This window comes from Crocodylus porosus, unplaced genomic scaffold, assembly GCF_001723895.1.
Source record: "Crocodylus porosus isolate Cpor-Errol unplaced genomic scaffold, CroPor_comp1, whole genome shotgun sequence".
Classification (NCBI taxonomy): domain Eukaryota; kingdom Metazoa; phylum Chordata; order Crocodylia; family Crocodylidae; genus Crocodylus; species Crocodylus porosus.
The window spans coordinates 41,945,678-41,968,406 of record NW_017728949.1 but is presented as its reverse complement, the minus strand read 5'-3'; the positions used below and the strand labels follow the sequence as shown (position 1 = coordinate 41,968,406).

Below are 22,729 nucleotides of genomic sequence, written 5' to 3'. Positions count from 1 at the left end.
ACATAATGTAATATCATTAATTAGGAGTGAACTAATAGAGATTTTTTGGGCCAATGCTAACGAGCAATTTTTAACAACTCATATTGGCCGATACCTGTCCGATTGCTGATATGCAGCCAGGCAGCTTGGAGGGCAGCATCTGGCTGGTAAGTCTGTTGTGGGGGAAGGGGGAGGGAAGGGGTATGGGAGGGGCAGAACAAGGCCCCAGTGGTGAGAGAGGGAGTTGGGCTGTGGCAGGAGCAGGAGCTGCACGGCTGGGATGGAGTGTAGGACGGAGCCATGAGCAGCTTGTCTGGGGGCATGGGGTGGGGGGAGGGACGGGACTCCCACCACTATACACACGGAGGGCATGGGGGGCATGTGCCCCCAGATCTGTGCACAGGGCAAGGGTAGGCTGCCAATCTGGGCTGGGGTCGGGGCAGTGCCAGCTCTTCCTGGTGGGGGGCTGGGCAGAGCTGGGCTGCATTTAGGACAGGTGGCAGCAGTGCTAGGAGGGGGACTGTGGGGGGGCTGTAGCCACCCCAAAAATCACTGTAGCCCCACTCCCAGCAGTGGCACTGCCTGCTTTGAGTGCAGCCCTGAACCAACCACACCACCAGAAAGAACCCAGCACCACCCCCGGCCCCAACCCACAGCAGTAGCTCACCCTTGCTCCATGTGCAGGTATGGGGGCACATCCACCATCCCCTCCCAGGGTGCGTGCAGCAGCGGTGGGAGGTACCCCCTCCCTGTACCCCCCAGATGAGCTACTTGCAGCTCCATCCCACACCCTGCCCTGGCTCTGCAACATCAGCCCCACTCCCTCCCTCACCACCTGATCTACCCCACCCGCCCCCCATGCCCCTTCCCTCACAGCAGACTTACCAACTGGACCCTGCTGCTCTCCATGCTGTGGGGCTGTGCTCCTTGCCTCCTGAGTGCTGCTTTGCACGGGGCATTTATCAGTTACATTATCAGCCACATAAGCCAAAAAAACCCATTTGCCTATACTGTCAATTTTCCTTATATCAGTGCTGATCTGATATGGGACTAATGTATTGATGCACCTCTAGTCATTAATTATACTATTCAACCCATTCACAGTATCAAACTCCCAGATTGCTTTCAGTAGTTGCTGAGAGACTGATGCTAATTCTGGTAGATGCCTGGCCAATCCAGGAGGGTTGACAACCTTCTCCCTCCCTAGACACAAGCCCTGCCAGTGCTGCTAGGGCTGGTCTCCATGAAAACCCTGGCCCCACACTGTCATGGCTCCACTGCTCCTGGAGTCTCCATGGAATCCAGTAGCAGCGACATGGGCAAGGGCTGCTGGGACCAGCAGCCAGATCCTCCATTTTGCCTACTCCTGATCTACAGTCAATAAGTTCATGTCTTAAGTGACCATTTCATAGTGGCTGCAAAGATACTAGGTTTGTTTAACCCTAAATTAGAGACCCCCCTCTTTATTTGGCAAATAATTTCTTTGGTTGGCACTTAAGGCACATTTCATTGGGATTTACATGGTAAATGGAATTTAACAAATTATTTCAATGAATTTTACTAATTGTGGAAAGGTCATAAGGATCAGTTCAAGAAAGATATGTATACAGGACCAATCACACTTCTTTGAGGTCATTAGCAAAATTCCTTTTTTAGTTTGTTGTGAGAACAGGATTAAACCGCAAAGTGAAATGAAAGATTTCCCACTACAAAGGTGCGCTAGACTGCAGTAGAACAGGGGTTCAGACATAAGGTCTGTGGGCCATTCTGGCCCATGGTGCTGCTTTATCTGGCCTGGCGGGCTACCAGTAGGCTGTGGAATTTGGGGGCAGGGCTAGTGGGGGATGGGGTCTACTGTAGAATTCAGGGTTAAACATGGCCCTCAGCAGCAGGAGGGGAGGGAGGACTGTGCCAACACAGCCTGGCTCACCCTGAAGCTGCTTGTCCCGTAGCCACCTCTGCCACAGTAATCAGATGCCTAACCTGTGGCTGCTTGCCCTATTGCCATTGCCATGGTTGCTGCCACTGCATGGATGTCACCACTCCCTCTGCTGTTGTTGCTGCTTCACTTACTACCACAGTGGTTTTCACCACTGCTTTCTTCAGTACTACTGCCATGGTTTCCGCCATCATACTTCCTGTCACCACCATGTCACCAGCCCTGTGGATCCAGCTCACCCAAGAGCCCTGCAGTCTGGATCTGACCCAGGGCACAAAGTGAGTTTGACACCCCTGCAGCAGAACAGGAGATCTCTTGAACTTTTCCTTTCTTCTTTTGGCATTTCCTGAGCAACACCATGGTCAGAGGGGCACCACATACACACACACACACACACACACGCACACACACATGTGCACCCCCCCCCCCAAGAAGTCAGTGCCACTGCTGGAAGCAGAAGCAGGCAGGCAGGAGCATAGGGCACAGTCTGGCAAGGAGGTGGAGCCACCTGCACTGCCCAGCTCCCCTCCCCACTCTCCCTCCCCCCACCTCTAGCCACTGCTCTGGAGGAGCCAAGCTAAGCAGTGTGGGTGGCTCCACCTCCTCGCTGGTCCCCTGCCTGCTTGCCACTGCGTGCACCACTGACCTGGGGGAAGGGCACTACGGAGGGGGCGCCAAAATACAGGTTCACCCAGGGCACTATTTCCCTAAGGCCAGCTCTGCATTTCCTTTATGTGAAGCACTTGACAATGTAAAATAATAAAAATAATGATTATGGTGATGCTGAACCCAAGAGAAATGGGTTACCTGAGAGATGTGGCATCCAGAGCTGTCTGTTTAGCAGACCTGTGCTTTTGCAAACCTGTGATGTCCTTGCCCTTCACATCTAAATGGCAGCATGCTTCCTGTTGGTTCCATGGTTTATGGTTCGTGGTTCCTGCTCTCATCAGCAATAATCTCAGCACTGTTCACTTAACCTTTCTTCACATGGTGGCTTTCAGTGCAGGACATCTAATATAAATGAATGCTGACCTGATCAATGTGGATTATCATCCAGATTCTTTGCAGAGAGTTACAAGGGGAAGGGAACAATGCTGTGAAAGGAGCCTGTTGAAATATTCGTGGGGGATTTTTCATGAGATATGGGCAACCTCTGAAGATTACCATAGTACTGGAACATCTTCTGTATCCTTCTCTTCTGGACATGCTGCTTTTTACTGTCCAGTGCTCATGAAAGCAAATTCATAGAATGTGATACCATATTAACAAGTGTTATGATCCTTACTTTATAGTATATGACAGTAAGTGCTGAGCCTTTTCAAGATCACTGGATCCTCTAAGGCCTGGCAATTTTGAGTAGACACCATTCTGGCTGATAAGTTCAAGGAGGTGGCTCTCATTGACCGAAGCAGGATCCACAATTTTCAAACCAGCACAGCTGCATTTTATAATAGTCACTATTTTCTGAGAGGTTGAAGAACTCATATAATTACCCTGAAAGAAATAAGACAATATTCTTTGATGAGAAGATTACTTTGAGAATTTGATTGTATAATGAAGCTGTTGCTTTGAAAGGTACTTTCTATTGTTCGAAATCTGAAACTGGCTAGCAAAAAGTGTCACTTGTTTTGACAGCCGACTTAAAAAAATTCTCTGTTTATTACATTAACTGCAGCATTTTAACTGTCAAACTATGAAAGAATGTTCTATAGTTTAAAAAACAGAATAGAGCTTCAGGGAATTTTTTGGCAGGCTCTTGTTGCTATTGGTATCTAAAAAACACACATACATTGTGAATGTGAAATTAGCTTTTCGTGAAGCAGCAAACACAGCCCCCTGTGTCTGCTATTGCAGGTGCAGACCTGTAGTATGTTCTTGGAAAAATATTCTAGAACTAAAACAGCTCTAACTTGTCGGCCTTTCAGTCCTCCAGCATAGGAGTGACAACTGGAAAATTAATTTTTATTTTTTAATTTGTATTTAATGTACTTAGCTGTAACATGAATGAGAGTGGGCCATAATTCAATGTTATGGCATAATATAAAGCCAAACACCATAATGACAAAAGTCGACCTAAAAGAGAGAAAAATCTGCATGACACACGCTGTTTAATCTTGAAGGTGCTACTGTAATATATTCTCTTTTGACAGTTTTGTACTGCACTCTGCACTAAGTCAACAGTATGATTCTTAAAGCCAGGGGTGTCAGACTCACTTGGCACCCTGGGCTGGATCTGGACTGTAGGACTCATGGCAGGTCAAATACTGCCTAAAGCAGGTGCCCTTCACTGGAGCCAGCCTTCTGCTCTATGCCACATGCTTCACAGCAGTTCTAGCTCTGGCGTGGGACGTGCAGCATGTCCAGCATGGGTAAAGTGTCTAAAGGGCAACCAAGGCTGTATCAGCTTTTGCATACCCTCATGCCACCAACTGCCATGTCTACTGGGGCCCAAAGGCAGTGGATTCTCTGGCAGGCCATGCTCACCCAGTCACACCCCACTCAACTTCCAGTAGGCCACCAGTAACCCAGCAGGCCAGATAAAGTGGTACATTTGACACCCTTGCTTAAAGTAATAATTAAAGCTACAAATTTATAGTGATGTTACGATATGTCTACATTGTCTCCCTGGTGTTTCTGGGGAGGGGAACACCTGAGCCCACCGTACCCACCCACTCCTGCTCCTACTTGCCATCCCCTGTGGCTTTTCTCAAGCACACCAGAGACTGAGGTCTCAAGAGCAACCTTGGGGAGATATCCCTGGAGTGGCTTTACATCTGCATTTCTGGGTTTGGCACATAAAAGTGGGAGTGTGGTGCACTGGGGAGCATCTCTTCCTGAACACAGCAAGGACATGTAGCCTGGTGAAAATTATCACTTCTGTCTGCACCCCAAGTTACCGCGAATTTGTAGCCTAAAGACCTTGTTGCATGGTAATTTTGGGCAGTTCCTGGAGCTCTTAACACCTGGATTGTCCACAAATTAACACCTGAAACTAGTTTTAAGTACTCATTGGGCGTGTTTACATGGGGTGCTTTACTGTGAAGTAGAGTAGTTATGGAACAATAAGCATGTGCATCTACACGGGTATATGCTTACTGCACAGTAAACCTCACTAATTGTAACTAAATTTGCTACCTGCAAATGCAAGTAGCAAATCTTCTCACAATTAGTAATGGTGCAGCAGCACTTGTGTAGATCCCTGACAGGGGGCAAATCTATTCCCAATCAGCCGGCCACCAGGGGGCAGGAGATTGCTCATGGAGGTGAGTGGGGAACAAGCTCCCAGCCTGTTTCCCACACAACTCCATGCTCACGGATCAAAGCAAGGAACATGTTCCCTGGCCTGCACCCCACAATCGTGGAGCAGGGTTTGGGAACTGTTCTGGTCAGGGGCAGGTCCCAGCCCTGTGCCCCAATCAGGTGATTGAGGCATGGGGCTTGGAAAAAGCTGCAGGGATGGGTAGGTCCTAGCCCCCTGCACTGATCTGCCACTGGGGTAGCTAGCAGCAAGCTAGTTGCTAGTTGCCTCACTGGCAGATCAGGGCTGGGGGCTGGGATCTGCTCCCCCCCCAGCAGCTCTTTTCAAACACCCTGCCCCTGACTGGGGAGACAGGGCCAGGAGCTCCCTGCTGCCAGTGTAGGGGGATATTGTCACCAGCGGCAGGGTGTAATGTCCCAGCCCCAGCCAGGAGACAGTTGTCTCCTGGCCCAGTGTGACCTAGCACCCAAGGGGAACCTAGAGCTTCCCCTGGTGTTGGCAGAGGCCTATTGCAGGGCCCCAGGAAGTGAAAGCAGTTTGCTGCGAATAGCAACAATTCTTCTCCCACTTCCCTGCATGTGTAGACACCTGCCCAGGAGTGTTTACTTGTGAGTAGTTTACTCACAAGTAAACTGATCCTGGATCAAATTCATGTGTAGACGTGCCAATTATGCAGCTCAAACTAGAATTATCTCAAGGGTAGGATTATCTCTAGTGCATGCTAACAAGCTTGTGTTACGCTATGGTGTAGCCACTGTATAACACCTTAGTGTGAATACTCCATACTCTCTCTCCCCTGCTGGCCTGGATCAGGGCCATGGTCCCACCCTCCCCAGCACCCCAGGTCCCCGCTCACTGCCTCTCCCCTTGCTTGTGGTGGCTGCCTGCACTATCTATTCTAGGGGAGCAGGCAGAGAAGGGTTAATCTGCCTGCCCAGCTCCTGTGCCAGGTGGAGATTAACTCTTTCCTGCCTGTTCCCCTAGGCCAGACAGCCAGGCAGCTGGGGTGGAGGGGTAGGAGAGAACCCTGAGAGGCAGGGGGCGAGCCCCAAGGGTGGGGAGGGGAACCAAGGGGACATGGGGGATTCTGGGGGAAGGGGGAAAGCCCAGAAAGGAGGGTGGGGAGAGTGGATTCTTACCTTTTAATCCTCCAGGCCCCTGTTGGCCTGAAGTGTGACTGCTCCAAACTCCAGCTAGCAGTAACATAGATCAACATTTGTGTGCCTCACAGTATAAGGTGTAATTCTTTTCTCAGTATTCATAAATACATTGTTATACCTGTGCTGACTATCAAATATCATTGTTACTGGGACTTTACCTTGGGTGGTGTATATCAATTCATGAAAAGGAAAATACAAGCAAAATATATTAAACATAGGAAGATAGTACAGTATGTAATATATACTGAAATAAGTGCCGCTGTTGCCAGCACCCACTTTATGTAGCACCATGAGTATACATAAAAACCCCAAGTAAAGACTATTCACTCCTGAAAATTTTCAGTTCTAATGCCAAATTTGACCCCTTGTAAATGAGGACAGTTACACTGAATTGTTCCCTAAAAACCATATTCTGGTTTTCTACATGCATCTGTGAGGATTTTCACTGCTACATTCTAAGAAATCAAGGGTTACTGGTAACACATGAAGTAAAGAATGCACTTCAGAATGTACTGTTTCTCCATTTCTTGGTGTTGATGTCTGCTTAATATTACATGTGGTATATGGACTTTAAGAAATTTGTCTAAAAGCCCTGAAACAAGGAGACAGATTTGGATTGTTTGCTTCAATACCAGGAATATAACAAGCAATTTCTGTGCCCCTTCTTATCCACTGTTAGTTATACTACCATTCAGTGCTAAGTCAGAAAACACACACATGCACACAGGCAGAAAAGGAAAGGCATGCACACACACACACAAACAATACACAAACAATGTAGTGACAGCTAAATCGATTCTTTTTCCTGCTTTCCTTTCATAGCACTGGTAAATAGGGTTTTTACAAACTTTGGTGGAAAGATATGAACCTTTGTGATAAATGCACTTATTTTAGCTGTCACTGCAATGTATACAATATTATCAGGCCTTTGGGTGCTCTCACAGCTTTTATTGTCCTAAAGTTTTGTGGTCAGCAGTATAATAAAGATAGTCAGTGATATGGCAGCAGGTATGTGGTTCCTTGATAGTTAAGTAAATTCTGTATTTTGTCCACATTCTAGTAACAAAGAAGTTCAGTGTCTCTGACCTTGATAAATTCCCCAAGCAGTGAACAGTATTTATCGATCACTTAATATCACTTGAGTTCTCCCATCTATTAATGTGTATCATGATTCTCTATCTGTCCCCATTTATTATCCTGTATATAACCAGACATTGCAGTGAGACTGTCCCCTGCAGAAACTAGGTCTTTACACAGCAGGATCCTACAAATCTACATCAGTGGGGCACCATATAAGTTTTACAGAAGCAGTGATGCCTGATGTCTCTCCATGTGACATCTGGAGAAGCAGAAGTGAAAACTAGGTACATCCATTACAAACACCAATGTGGTGTGCTGTGCCATTACTAACACTAATGGGAGACCCATGAGCACATTGACAGAAGAATATATCCGTTTGTTTCTCAAAAAAAAACACTACCAAAGAAAAATTAATGCAATCAGATGGTATCCCTTTATACTTTAAATTTTATGTAAGAGGGTTTTTATGTTAATGTCAGTGTATTTTTCTACTTAACCTATACAGGCTGCTTTGCAAACATCATTGATGCTCTTGCTTATGAAAATAATATGTCAAGTTTAACTGTTAAAGCTTTACTGCCTGTTGTCTTATTGCAGCAAAAGGTAATATAGTGAAAGGTATAATGTGTTGGTATGGATAGGGAGGTTGTTTTATTGAGCAGGGTACAGTGGACCGAATTCTGCACCTCCCTCCCCAACTGAGATCACTGGGGTCTTCAGCCTTATAATGGACAACAGAATTTTAAAACCATTTCTTTGAGCAATAGCAAAATGAGTGAACATTTTTAGTCACTAGAGGGCATAGCAGTACCAAAGCAATTTCTGTTTTTCCTTGTACAAATTATTTCATTCTCTGTAAGAAAAGCATAATTCCAACCATGTTACTTTTATCCTAAGTTGGCCTTTCATCTGTGCAATAATAAGTACATGCCATTGGTAATAGCAGAACAGAAGAAAAAATTAGCTCACTTGGCAGACATGAGAGGTCAGTATACCTTATATTTAACATGACCTCTCTACTCTGACTTTTATCCAAAAGAAGTCTCCATCCAACTCCTTTTTGGAAAAGATGAAATACTGTAACTCCAGAGTAAAAAAATTGCTAGGCACTACAGCAAATCTCTCCCTTCTTTCTCTTTTGTGATTTATGCAGTCTGTGGAACTGACAGGTGATTAGACAGAGAACCTGTAGAGCAATATATTCATTTCTAATATGACTCTCCTGACCCTCTAGATACTGGCATCTCCTGTTGTATGATTTATTTATTTTAGTAGGTTTTTAGTTTTTACCAAAAAGGACCATTGTTACATATCTTTGAGGACTGTCGAAATATTCAACTACATTATTAATGCTTTGGACTTCATACACAGCAGAAAGTAAGAGTTTAGAAATCTGAACTAAACTTTTTTAAAAATAGGTGTGTGAGCCTCTTCCACTGCAGTTCCTGCTTTCTTTTGGTGTCTCTCTGCCTGATTCTCCTGCCTCCATTTTCCAAGCCTTACCTTGAAATGTTCTTTTCTCCCTTATGTCTCTGAATTACAGTCCCCTCTCTTTTTAGCCTTCCTGTTGAACCTCATCTAGAATCTATGCTGCGACACCTAAATAAGCGCAAACATTACACATTCCAAAAATAATGGAGTTAGTCTCTCAAAATATGAATAGAAAAGCATAGATCTTTGTATATCAGCTTTAAATACAATGGAAATCACTTAAATGGGAAATTTGTTTAAATAGGTCCTCTGTCAAGGAACTGGTTCAAAATTATTACAGTGTCTGCCATTTAATTTCTTTCTGGTGATTTAGTAGTGGTTCAGTCTTTGTGCTTCAATCTCAAGCCAAAATCATTGTTCTGTCCATGAGCTGATATACAGACATATAGGTATATCACTGTGTGTGGTGCAATAGTACAGCAATGTAAGGCACAAGGCAACTAGGAGTAGTTGCGCAAGTTTTGAATTGGAAGAAGTGTAGCCACATTCATGTAGTGCTGCACACAGTCTGCTGCAGAGCTAACTGATCTGCATGCAGCCTTACACAAATGTAGCTGTACAGTTTCTTGCTCAGGAGCTGATCGGGACAACATAGTAAAGTGTGGCACTACCTTGAGCCCTATGTTTATACATCCTATGGGAATGCCAAGGCTGCAAAAATCACACTGTAAAGCTCTGAAGATGCATAAAGAAGGTGTGCAAAGTAAAAACATTTAAGAGCTTTATTATTTTCTTTGACCATTGCCCTACCAGACTTCTCGCAGCTACCTCTACCAGCACAGTTGAGCAGGTGGCAGTCCATCATTGATGTGCCACATTCGAAAAGTAGGATAGTTTTCAGCTAGCTTAGGATCCACTATGATTCTAGCTGTTGGTTCAGCTGTCATGTATGTATCCAGGGCCCTGGGCAGGCTGGTACCACCTACAGTGCAGCTGCTGCTACAAGCTCATTACTATAAAGCTAATTCAGGTTATCTCTGTGCAAACTGTAGTCACACCTCTGGATTATAGACATGCCCAGTGTTACTTCCAGTCCAGATGTATGCTGTGTGTTTGGCCCTTTTGCAGTGATATGGGAACCTGATCGGTAATAGGATGAGTTCAGAGTAGCTCTGTAAGGGTATTGTTAAACTCAACAAGTGTCTTTATTTATATGGAACTTTCACATAATTGGGTAAAAACCTTTGGTATGAAGAACTTTGGACCTAGAGGATGTACATGAACAGCAGCTGCCACCGCTGCTCGCCCAGCTGCTGCAGCTATTGCTGTCAGCCCATTACTTGCCACCGCCCCTGCCACTGCCCCTGTCGCTGCCACTGTTGCCTAGGCTGTTGTGCTTCTGATAAAAAATGTTCACTCAGAATCCCTATCAAGTAGATTCTACTGTACTGTAAAGTAGATTCTGCTGGGGGGGGTTTCAGCTATAACTGCCGTGTGCTTATTTTTGGTATCTATTAACAGACTTTTCAAATCTTTTATTGTATCAAAAATATGCAAGACACATCTTTCACATCCTGGCCTAATTTTGTTTCTGCATTCTAGTCATCCTATATATAAACCTTACTGTATATCCAACTTTGAACGCAACACCCTATTTCTAGGATTCCTTTTTGGAAAAAGAATCAGTTCTGCTTTTCTAGCACTTGTACCTAGTACAGATGAAGTAGCTATTAATATATGACGCCTGTGCAGTTTTTCTTGCACTGAATGTCTAGGGAGTGGTCACTAGGCATTGACTGACATTGCTCTGATATTTCAGACTTTGAATAGTGAAGGAATTGAGTTAAACTTATAACTGTGTATCCCAGGGCAGATCCAAAGGGTTGCAGTGGCACATGACAGGAGCCACAACCAGGGATTTTTTAAAGTCCCTGAATCAGGTAAGAATTCTCCCTCCCCCACACCTCTGTGCTGAGCAGCACATCCCCTCTCCTCTCCTTGCATTCCCCCCTCCCCTGTCTGCTATCACTACTGTCCTCATTGCCTCAGGCTGCCCTGGGGGTGTGGAGAGCCCCAGAGCCACTCCATCCCTACTCCAGCTATGCTGTGTGGGCAATGGGGCTCAGCTTGGGAAAGCAACAGCAGCAGTGGGCAGGTTCTTCCTCTGCCCAGTTCCCTGGAGTGTTCTTAATTCTTCTTAGTAATTTTTAACAGCAAATAATTGAGACAATAATTGAGTCAGCAAAGTGAAGCCCCTTTCCCTTGGTTGTTCTTAAATTCTCTGAGAGCAATATAGAATTTTGTTGAATGAATTCATTGATCAAATAATTTGGCATCTATTTCTTAATCTGTAAAACATTTATGAAGTGCTTGTTGTAGGCTTTTACGTTTCAAAACTCAAAAAGTCTCCATTGGTTCTGACTGGACACTCAGATCATGTGATAATTTTGGTTCCTTGGTAGAAGATCATAACACACAGAATCAGGTTTCTAGTGTAAATAGTCATGTTTACTCATTCAAATTTCACTAAATCCCAAGTACGTGCTTCCTACAAATTAGTACACTGTAATGTCCATACAGGTACAAAGCCAGCCAAATAAATTACATTTCTTATTCAAGTCAACATTCACAGGATATTGTTGTGGTTCTCTTCTATCTCTAATCAGCAACACTATTGGGAGGATGACTTTCAGATCTGAAGCATATTCAATATTCCTCTTCTTTTTATTCATTTTGTTTTCCTTTAATAAGAGAAATTTTATTTTCAGTATTTACTTTAGAGTTTATGGTATAAAGTTTACCAAGGGACCATTTATTTTAATAGTTCACAAATTTCTAGCCACTTAGTTGGACCTCAGTCTCATTCTGAAGACAGTCGGCACAATTTTGCACTGCCTTACACTTTCATTTGGTTTTTATTTGGTTGTTTGGTTTGGTTTTTATTTCTCTGTTTTTTGGATTGTCCTTTTATCTTTTCTTTGTAGACCTGGCCAGAGAACTGTAGATGATCTAGAAATTATATATGAAGAACTTATTCACATTAAGGCCCTATCTCATCTTTCTACCACAGTAAGTACTTTTTAATATGACTCAATACCAAAAAAAGAAGTTGAAGTATTGCAGGCTCTTGCTGGCTGCAAAAGAGATGGAAGTTGAGAGCCCATAGAGCCTTCTCATCTAGCTCCACCCAAGCAAAGAAGCCATCCATGCTTGAGACACAGGGCCGCAGAACTATTATGATGGTGGTGCCTCTAGGCAGGTTGGCTGGAGGCTTTTGGCTTATAAAATTCTTGTAAGGATTCCAAATTGTGCACAGTGCTTTCTCACCTCTGTCTATTGTAACTGATGGCTTAAAGCCATTATCTGGGTGCATAAATAAACATATGTGGAGCCTTAACCTGTTCCCCTTGGAAGCTCTTTCTTTGTCCTCAGTAGTATGGAAAGTGTACATTCAAGAGACTCTAGTATGAGCTAGTTGCATCTGCATCTGCAGAGGTTCATGTTACACGGCTTTGGTCACCTCAAACTCAACAGAGAATGAAGCAGACTTTTATCAGAATTGTTAGCTGCAGGTGATTATGGAACAACAATTTATGCCAGAAAGAAGACTAATGAAAAACACTCAGAATGAAGGAATGGAGCAACCAAAAGCCAGGCCAAAGCTCGAACTCTCTGAATCTGTGCCCTTTAGAAAGTTATGATGGAGAGTTTAAAGACATTAATTATTCTGATCATTACAGAACAACATACATGGGAGCAGAAAGGTGCCCACTGCTATATTACATCATACGAAATTAACTGTAAAAATCAATTACATAAAAAAACTATCATTCTTTTCTCTTTGTTTTAAGGTAAAACGAGAATTAGCGGGTGTTCTGATCTTTGAGTCGCATCCCAAAGCAGGAACTGTCTGTAAGTAAAAGGGATCATGTCATATTTTATCCCACTTTCATTGCATATAACAGGTTAGTATTGAAAGTATAACTGCAACACCTGGATATGTACTTTGAACTATGCACAGCTAAATGTTTTGAGCCTGGGTGTTGGCTATTGATTTGGCTTTTTATTTAATTCAGGAGCCTGTTGCAAACATAGTTCTTAATATCTGTTTGAATGTCTACTCCCCTTTAGTATTTGGGTGTTCTTAATGTTGGGTTTAGCTTTTGACCTATCTCTGACTACAGTTAATTGTGATTATTTTCTATTTTGCATTCAGAAGCCCAGATTTCTATGTAAAATAGTATTTAAAATATAATGATTGTAGTGATCTTTGTAGGTGGAAAAACAGTAGCTAATGTAATGTTTTATCACATACGGTGCATCCAGGAGTAAGATACACACTTCGGTTTTGAAAGGCAAGCTGAATAAAAAATGATCTTCCCTTGTAGTAAGTAACCAAGTAGTAGCAGCTAGGGAGCCAAGTATGCTCACTGTTCTGTAGGAATGGGCAAAACAGGCCATATTCGATTCAGATTCACCCCAATCCAAGACAGTGAGTCAACTGGTTGATTCAGATCGGTGTCCCCGATTTGATTCGGCCGAATCCGAATCTGAAGATTTGATGCTGATTCAGAGAATCAGAGATTCAGCCATTGACACATTTTTAAATGTTTTTTCTATATACCAGACGTGGCTTGTGAATGCTGCAATGGTGGGGTGGATGGAGCTTCCCACAGAAGCACAGAAGTACTTCTGGTCCACTTCCAGGTCCACTGCTGAACGCGCAGGGGACCCACCCACACCCCTCTGGCTCAGTGATTAGCTGGGAGGGGGACCTGGGAGGCACCAGTTGCTGAGCTGGAGGGGTGCAGGGTCCTGTGCACTCCCCAGAGGACCCAGAAGTGGATCGGAAGTGCTTTAGGCTTTATTCCAGGTCTGCTGCCAAGTGCACTGGGAGCCGTCCGCACTCCTGTGGGACACTCTATCTACGCCAGCATCTCAGCATTCACAAGCCACCTGGTACCTTGAGATATGTAGAAAAAACATTTAAAGCTTCATCTATTTCCAGATCGTCAAATCTTTCTGAATCGATTCAGAAGGTTCCAATGCAATTTGGAGATATTAGAGGGTATCCTGATTTGTTTCGGAGATTTGGCCACTGATTCGGGCTGAATCTCTGCCAAACTGAATCAGGGACTGAAGCTTTGCACTACTGTTCTGCATCCTGTACATTCTGTGCAGACTTCACTTTTTACTTTTGCCTGGCTAGTAGTAGAAACTGCTTTAACTATATATTCTCAAGTATAATGCACACTGCAGTTTCTAGGAGCTGTTTTTTGGGGAAAAGTTGTGTGTTATATGGGAGAAACTATGGTAAAAGTTAGGTTCTCTGCACATGAAAGATTAGGTTAGAATGTTCATCACCTTTCAGAGTCCAAATGAATGCTGCTGGTGTTATAAAATCCATGCCAATATTATAAAAGGGTTAGCATTCCTTTTCCAAATCAAAAGGAAATTAATCATTATATAACTTTTTCAAGTTAATAAGACTTACTTAAATGACTACAGTAGTTTTTCTGGAATTATACTGTGGGCAAAATCTGGCCTACTTATGCTATTAATAACGGTATTCTCCCCATACTTTTTTCTCTCTCTTTTTTTCTAGTATTTAATCAGGGAGAAGAAGGTACTTCTTGGTACATTATCCTAAAGGGATCAGTAAATGTAGTCATTTATGGAAAGGTATGTTTTTATGAAGACTTTTTAATGTTCCTTTTATTAGTAGAATTGCTGTCTTAAACTTTAGAAGAAAAGACATTAATTAACAGCAAGTCAGAATCGGCTGGGGAAATAAGGTAAATATTATTTCTCATTTCTATGTTTGCAGTTGATTTATACATAATTGCAAGATACACCACAGACTATTCTTATATAATAAAGGGCTTAGTCAATCTGTGTGTCTATCCGTAACACTCTTGGAGCACTCTGATTTTTTAGTGAAACAACCAATCAGAATGCGGAGGGCCACCATGATGGTGGGGATGGAGTGGGGGTGTGAGGCCAGTGCCACTATCTCCCTCTCCACTACGGCTGTGCTCCTCGGAGGCAATGGAGTGTCACCATGACAGAGGAGATAGAGAGGGAGGGCTGAGGCCAGCACTGCTGGCCTTGCCCCCAGCTCCCTCCCCTCTGTCATGGTGGCATTGCATCACCTCCGAGGAGCTGAGCTGGGGAGGGGGAGGGGGTGCTGTCAAAGGGGGATGGAGGGGACAATGGGACAAGCTGTCCACCCCCGCTCCTGGGAGGCAGCAGCAGCATGGGGTGATGGGTGGTGATACTTCATCCCTGCCCACCCCACCGTCATTCTTAATGAGCAGTTGGCTAGTCTGTTTATATATTGGTGTAATTATATCCACAGTTGTAGTACAGAGTAGGCCTGTGTGAAGCAGCTAGTATTTGCTTTGGATACAGATGCAGCCTATTCAGGGGACAGTGATTCAATTTGGTGATTCAAATCACTTCGGCTAAATCTGATTCGGCAAGGGGCAATCCCTGCTGCCATCCACTGCCCCACACTGTGCGGGGGGGCTCTGTCACAATCCCCCAGAAGCCCCAAGGCTGCTGCAGGACCTGGTGAGTCCAGGGATGATTTTTTTTTAAGGGTTCAGGAGCTGGGGCGGGCAGGGCAGCCAAAGGGGGGGCTGGAAGAGGAGGCAGGGTTCAGGGGGTTCATGACAGAGTCCCCCACATGGCATGGGGCAGTGGGGGCCATCAGGGATCACCTCCCCACCCAGCAGCAGGCAGTGACTGTGGGCTTTTTTTTTTTCCAAAGAGCTGGGAGCTGGGGCAGACAGGACTGAAAGAGTGGGTGGGGAATGGGGCCTATATGATTTGGAGATTTGGCTGATTCAGCCAAATGGATTGAAGACAGTGATTTGAATTACCGAATCAAATCACTGTCCCCCAAATTAGCTGAATCCAAAATGAATACTAGTTGCTTCGCACAGGCCTACTCTGTACTACCACTGGCAGCAGCCCTTGAGTAGGGGCTTTTTTTTAAACAACCTGGAGCTGAGGTGGGCAGGGCAGCCAAGGGTGGGTCTGGGAGAAAGAGCAGGGGGGGGTCAGGGGTCACTGAGGTGGGCTGGGGGATCATGCAGGGGATGGGGGATCCATCCATGGTCCTCTCCCTTCTCCTCCAGCCTTCCCTCCCCCACCCCCTACTTACCAGCACGGAGTCCGGGTCCAGCTCCCTGCTGCAGCCAGTGGGGAACCGCCCAAGTCATTGAAGCTCTCCGAATCTATTCAGAGAGTTTTGAATAGATTCAGACCTTTTCATTGGTCTCCTGATTCAATTCGTATTTGGAGATTCAGCCACCGAATCAGGTTGAATCTCCTCTGAATCGAATCAGCACCCAAAGCTTCACATAGCCCTAGTATAGAGTAATTTAAAATTAAAAAATAGGCATATTGTCATAATCTACCTTCTGCAGGACATTCAGTGACTCCTCAACTAAATAGATCCCACATATACATTTAATATAAGGAATAGTTGCAAGTTTATTTACAGCAGTACTTGGCACACTAGAATGAAAGTTTCTTAATATAACTTTGTTTTTTATTCACTGATAACCAACTAAAAAATTGGTCCAGGATACAAAAGCATAACACCTGTACAGATACTTTCAACACATCAAACCACCACCCAAATTTTACACATAGTCCTTTTGAATTTGCTAGCTATAGCTAAGTACTGTTACCCTAGGCCAAGGTGGAATGTTCCTGTCAGATGCATGCCCTTCTGGATCTTTTTCTAATGTTATACCTGGGCTCATTTCCCCATGATTTATAGCTTAAACTTTATGCTTGACTGCTTGGCTGACAATGGTTCCAACTTTTATAGTCAGGCACTCTGGTGCCTCTAACTCTGACGGTGAAGTGACTCGTTTTTATTCTAATTAGAACACAGAGCAGACTTGATAGAACACAAATGAGCACATCTATAGGCAGCAATGCATGAGTATCTATTGTGTGGAAGAAGGGGAGAATAAGTTACACAGACATCCATTTCTGATGAAAAGAATGTTACTCTGAATACAGCCTTCAGCAAACTTGAACTTCATTTTTCATGGTTTCTCTCCGTCTCTCTTTTTTTTTTTAAATCAACAACTTGCTGTCATCAGCAGGGCCAGAAGAACCCTTCACTCTGAATCTAATTTCAGAGAGCAAGCCAATTCTGTTCTAATCTTTCCTTTCTCTAGTAATAGTAATAACCAGCTATCAAGTATTGTTTCGTAGTCATTATTTTGGCTGTTGATTTCCTGCCAAATACATTTGTTTTAGTATTTGATTTTGAAGTCCAGTATTTGCACATGGATTTTCAATGGAATGGACTATAATGATGGTTTCTGTGTATAAATGTTTTGCTGTTTGCAGGGTGTGGTATGTACCCTACATGAAGGAGACGATTTTGGCAAGTTAGCACTAGTGAACGATGCTCCAAGAGCAGCATCTATTGTTCTACGAGAAGACAACTGCCACTTCCTGAGAGTAGACAAGGAGGACTTTAACAGAATACTTCGGGTAGGTATTGGTTCAGATAGGTCACTAACCCTAAGTCATTCCCTCTAGCCTACTGACAAAACTTGCAAGTGTTTTCATACCCTGTCATCTGACTATTAATATTAAAAAATCAAATGAGTATGATAACTGAAATACCTGTAATGAAAGAAAATACATTTGACAACCCAGAAAAATTAAAGAAAAAATTAAAGAAAAAATTAAGTAGCAACTTAAATGCATTATAACTTGCATTGTCCCCCCAGGATGTGGAAAAATGGCCCACTCATATTTTTACAGGAATTAAAGTAATGGAAATTGTAGCTCCAAGCCAACTGTAAAGTTGATGACTGGAACATTCACTCTGATTCTGATTAATCAGAAACATCCCATAATATATAAGACCAAACATCTTACTGCACTTTACTAAAAGGTCTATCTACGTACCTTTTGAATATCAACAAAACGAGTTCAGACTGAGTTCTGTACTTGAACAATTATGTGATGTTGTCTAATCTACTTAATTAATCTGAACAAGTGGGAAGTAGGATGCTATAGGTATCCACACCTGGATTCTGTCCTGGATTCTTGCTGTCCAATTTCCCCAAGATTTCAAAGATTCCACTGCGGTGCTGAAATTTAGGTGCTAGGTAGATTTTCATTTGAATTTTTTGAACTTACATTATATGTAGCTTTGGGTTGTTTCTGTAGCTATCCCTGGACTCTGAGTAGATCTAATACTTTATTGCAGCATTTCCCAACTGGTGTGCCACAGCACAGTGGTGTGCTGCCAAACATAAACAAGTGTGCTGCAGAATTTTGGAAAAGTTACACAAATAAATGAGTAAATGAAACAGTGCCAGTGCCATGCACCTCCCTCCCCCTGCCCCTCTGCCTGCTCCCTCATGCTCCAGGGAGCAGCGGCAGCACATGGTGGCAGACATATTATCTGTTGAGGGCAGAGGCGGGGTGGGGTGGTGTGCTGCAATTTTTTTTTAGTTATGTAAGTGTGCCATAGGATGGAAAAGGTTGGGAAACACTGCTTTATGGCATTAAGATTCATAAGCCATTCAAACATTCTTCCAAAGAATAAGATTTTAAACACCAAATGACCAATAATAATGACTGTGGAAGGAAGTAGTTGTGTTGACTTTATATTTCAGTGGTAGGAAGAAGGGCTGAATCTGGAAATCTCTTTTCTCCCCACTCCATAACCAAAATTGCTTTCTCAGGGCCCTTGCTTCAGACTTTCCCACGATTCCATATCCTTCCCAAGGCCTCCTCAGTGAGTCCAGCTTCACTGTCCCTGTAGGAAAGAAGGATACATAATGGGAAAAGGGAAGGACCAGCCATAAAGTGGTGGCCTCTGAGCCTCAGTTTCAGTTATTTGAAATTAATTTGTTTTCAAAAAGTAGTTAAGCAGTCAAGTCAGGTACAGTTATTGTATTAAAAATTTTAAACTTGTCTTGTAGGATGTGGAAGCAAATACAGTAAGACTCAAAGAACATGACCAAGATGTCTTAGTATTGGAGAAGATCCCAGCAGGAAACAGAGCTTCTAATCAAGGAAACTCACAGCCTCAGCACAAGTATGTTTTTATTCAATAGTGCAAATGTCAGACTATGATTAACCTTTTCATATGGTATTATTATTTAAACAATGGCATATTCTCCTGTTCTGTGGAAGAATGTAGTACATGTAAGGTTTTTTTTTTACCTTCAGCTAATCACTTGCCCTGTAGTGCCTAATATATCAGTTTCCAACACTACACTAGTTCTATGCCTTTACACAGTAATTCTCTAAAGCACTCACTATAAATACTCATCTCATGCAATAGCTTTTAAATAGACTGCACATGGAGTATACTGAAGACCTCTTAGGCAAAACAGCTGTGTAAAAGACATGGAAAAAGTGCATTGCTTATTATTAAGTATGTATATATTTTTATATTGGTTGTCAAATTCAGGATTTTAATATAAGTTTCCCAGGTACACGTTATGCTTAATATGAAGAGTTCAAGCAGAGAAGTCTCCTAATGCAGCACAAGACCATCTGACAAAATACCTTTGCATCTCAATAATAATACACTATATTCTGTGAACAGTTCTGAAATGATGGGACAGTTTGAAGGATGGAGTAAGATTATCATAATTCTGCCCAAGAGAAATAAATCCCTAAGGGCCCTGGAAGTTATTGTTTATATATATAAACAGATTTTGCACATGTGCATACACACACACTCATCTTTTAAAAAGTGTAGGAACACTGGACTGGAAGGGGCCTCATGGGCCATTGAGTCCAGTCACCTGTGTTCTCAGGCTACAATGGAAATAATCCCCAGAACAGTCACAGTATAGGTTGGTAGCCATTTTCTTTTGAAGGGCCAGCATTTTCCTGAAACATTGGGTTATATGGAGGTTCACTGAATGGTAGTGTATATGTGCTTTGTTAACATGTATCTGATATATCCGGCAACAAAAATGTAGCTAATATTAGACATTTATAAGACCTGAATCCTTTTTGTGAATCTCACCTTTCCCCAAAAGAGGAATTAATTTTCTTTCCATTTTGATAGGTTTTTATTAGGCAAAATGAAACACAAGGCAAGTGTTTTCTACCCACCATTTTACTCTGATGCATAATTATCACGTATCAGATACAGCTATATTTGTAATTGCATATTTTTTCTAGAAAGATTCAAATCCATATTCTTTATATTTTAATATTTTTATATCCATGTTTCATCTGGTGTATAATTTGTCATCAAACCCTCCAATATCAGTATTGAACTGTCATAAATTTAGTTTGAAAGCCAAATACTCTAGTGGGGTAAATACACGAAACTTAACTGAAGTGCATAGAGCTATGCCAGTTTTTGGTCATTTTAGATTTTAGGACATTTTCTGTTTGTGACTTAACTCTGATTTTTTTACTATATTTCAAATATTGTTCAATCAGTATTTTTATATCAAAATGTTTCAAACAGCGTCTTCTTTTGCAAACATGGAGTATTACTAATACGTTTAATGGCTCAAAATCTGGCTGTTTTGTTTGGACAAATAAATTATATGACATGGCTCTTCTCTAGTTGGATGAGGGTATATTTTAAAATGTAGGAGATGAATGAGAATTCAAAAGTTGCTTTCCACAAATATTTCATAAACGTGGTTAAATTCATTGGTCTTATGAACATTCCTGCCTTTGGATTATTGAAAAAAGCAAATATAAGAGAAGCTTAAGTGGCCTGAAAACGATATGCCTTAAAATGCCTTTTAGGACTCAGTTTGTTTTTCAGTTTCATAATGTTCTTTATATTTACATTAAATCTTCTAAAGTGGTTACAAATAGGATGTCTCCATATGCTGCTGTGGGATGCTGAGTTGGATGAGAGGCTAGCATTTGGCTACAAAAAACCATGTTTAAATAAGATCTCAGTAAATGACCTGATTTCCAGAGTTCTGAATCATCTGAAATAGGCTGCTTGTGTAGATGCCTCTAGGGGCATAGCTATAATCTCTCACCTTTGAATAGCTTGGTTAAACTATTCTGATTTGGCCAAACTCAGCTCTGATATTGAGTGTTCACCTCTGATTGTGAAACTGGCTTCCTTCTCCAAATGAAATTTGGCCTCTGTGCTAAGGTTAATGTGACAAGGGTGGCTTCCAGGCCCAGTACTAGTATGGGCCCACCCCTGTCTCTGGGCAAACCTCCCACCATGTTTACCTGCCACGCCTTGTTGGTAAATGATTGAGATGTTAAATATGTGGGAGGCTGCCCTTCATGTACCGAAATGTGCATGGGCAATATATACACGCTCCTACTATCCCTATTCATGTCCCATGCCTCACAGGTGTCACATTGTGTGATGATACTCCAGCTGAAGGCAGGGCCAAACTGGGCACACACTTGGACCTTTATCATACTGGCCGCTTTGAGTCTACTCCCTGCCTCACCAGGGCTTCTTGCACTCCACCAGCTCTCACCCGGTCTCTTGCATACTGCCTATCCAGGCCACATTCACTTCACCCTACTCAAAGAGATCCTCGGGCTTTCCTCTCCACCCCTGGGTCAGCCCTGGCACAGGTTTTTGGGCCTATCCCGTGGCCCTCACCTGAATGAGACTGAGAAATTGCTCAGCTAGGGGCCTACTTCATCCCTGGCTCCTCACTGGACAACTATGCCCCTCTCTCGGGCTTGGGGTCTTCCACACCAACAGGTTCAGGTGCTGCTCTCCCTTAAGCGTGCCTGATCTTCACTCCACCCTCCCCCACAGTGGGGGTCTTAATCCCCTAGGACTCAGGTGCTGCTTGTTCAGTGTGTCTGTCCCTTGCTCCAGGGCTCAACACCTCATAGGGCTCAGGTTGAGGTACTCTGCATGCCTGGCCCCCCTTATCCCTCCTAGTAACCCACCCAAAGGTGGAGGCAGGGGTTTAGGAGCTCGGACCTACCTTACACTAGGGAGGTGATTGGTCCTGGTATTTAAGTGGGGCTGCCACGCCACTGGCAGTACCACCAGTCCTCCCTCTCCTGACAGGGTGCAGTTTTAGGTCATGCCCAGGACCAATGAGGCCTCCTCCATCCCCATAGCCTCACCCGTTCCTCTGAGCTGTTCCTGGAGCTGTGCAGGGAGATGCTTCTTCCCTGCTGGTTGATCTCAAACTTCTCTCTACTCTCCCAGAGCTGAGCCTTAAAATGGCCTCCCTCATCAGCCACATGACAGCTCCCTGCTCCAGCCCTTAAAGTGACAAACACCCAAAAAGGGTTTTCTGTCACAGTTATCAACAAAACTCCAATTTTAATGTGGGAAATTTCTCCTTAGGAAATAAACGGCAAATGTAAGTGACTTAGAGCAGGTCTACACATCACCCTACATAATTGTAGCGACATGCTGTGTCACTGTACAATGTGCTATGGCAACATAGGGATCACATGAGTCTAAATGTGACTGGCAGCTACTTCGCTGAAGTGGTGCGCTCCCCCATTTTAGTCAAGTTGTGGCTAAAACTAACTGTTTGCCACACACAGTATGGGCAGTTACTGAGCTTTGCTTTAGTACTTCCAAAAGGAAGTACTAAAGTACGGCCCAGTAACAACATCACTGTAGGGCAATGTGTAGATGTGCCCATCCTGTAGGACATTAAACTAGGTTCAGACTTGATTTTTAATTCCTGGTAAATTATGCAGAGCTTGAACTGGTGAAACAGAGGTGAAATGCCCTTCATCCATCCCATTGTCATTCCTGTAACCACCCAATCATTTAAAAGCATCCTATGTTCCTTTCTCTGAATCTCAGGAAAGGCTTCACTTGCCCCGAACTGTAGTTTGGATCCTTCCCATCCTTTTACTCCCTCTCCTGCTCGAGCCACAGTTTCAAAGAATGAC

General features: G+C 43.4%; 1 protein-coding gene across 4 annotated transcripts in view; it reads left to right on the top strand.

The window, feature by feature from the left end:
- Nucleotides 1-22,729, top strand: part of RAPGEF4 (Rap guanine nucleotide exchange factor 4) — a 285,020-nt gene that overhangs the window by 201,843 nt on the left and 60,448 nt on the right. For all 4 annotated transcript variants that reach the window (XM_019554378.1, XM_019554377.1, XM_019554380.1 and 1 more), the window contains 5 exons: nt 11,833-11,917; nt 12,700-12,760; nt 14,454-14,530; nt 17,225-17,371; nt 18,820-18,935. In XM_019554378.1, the coding sequence (XP_019409923.1) occupies nt 11,833-11,917; nt 12,700-12,760; nt 14,454-14,530; nt 17,225-17,371; nt 18,820-18,935 (486 nt within the window). The remainder of the gene's footprint in view (nt 1-11,832; nt 11,918-12,699; nt 12,761-14,453; nt 14,531-17,224; nt 17,372-18,819; nt 18,936-22,729) is intronic.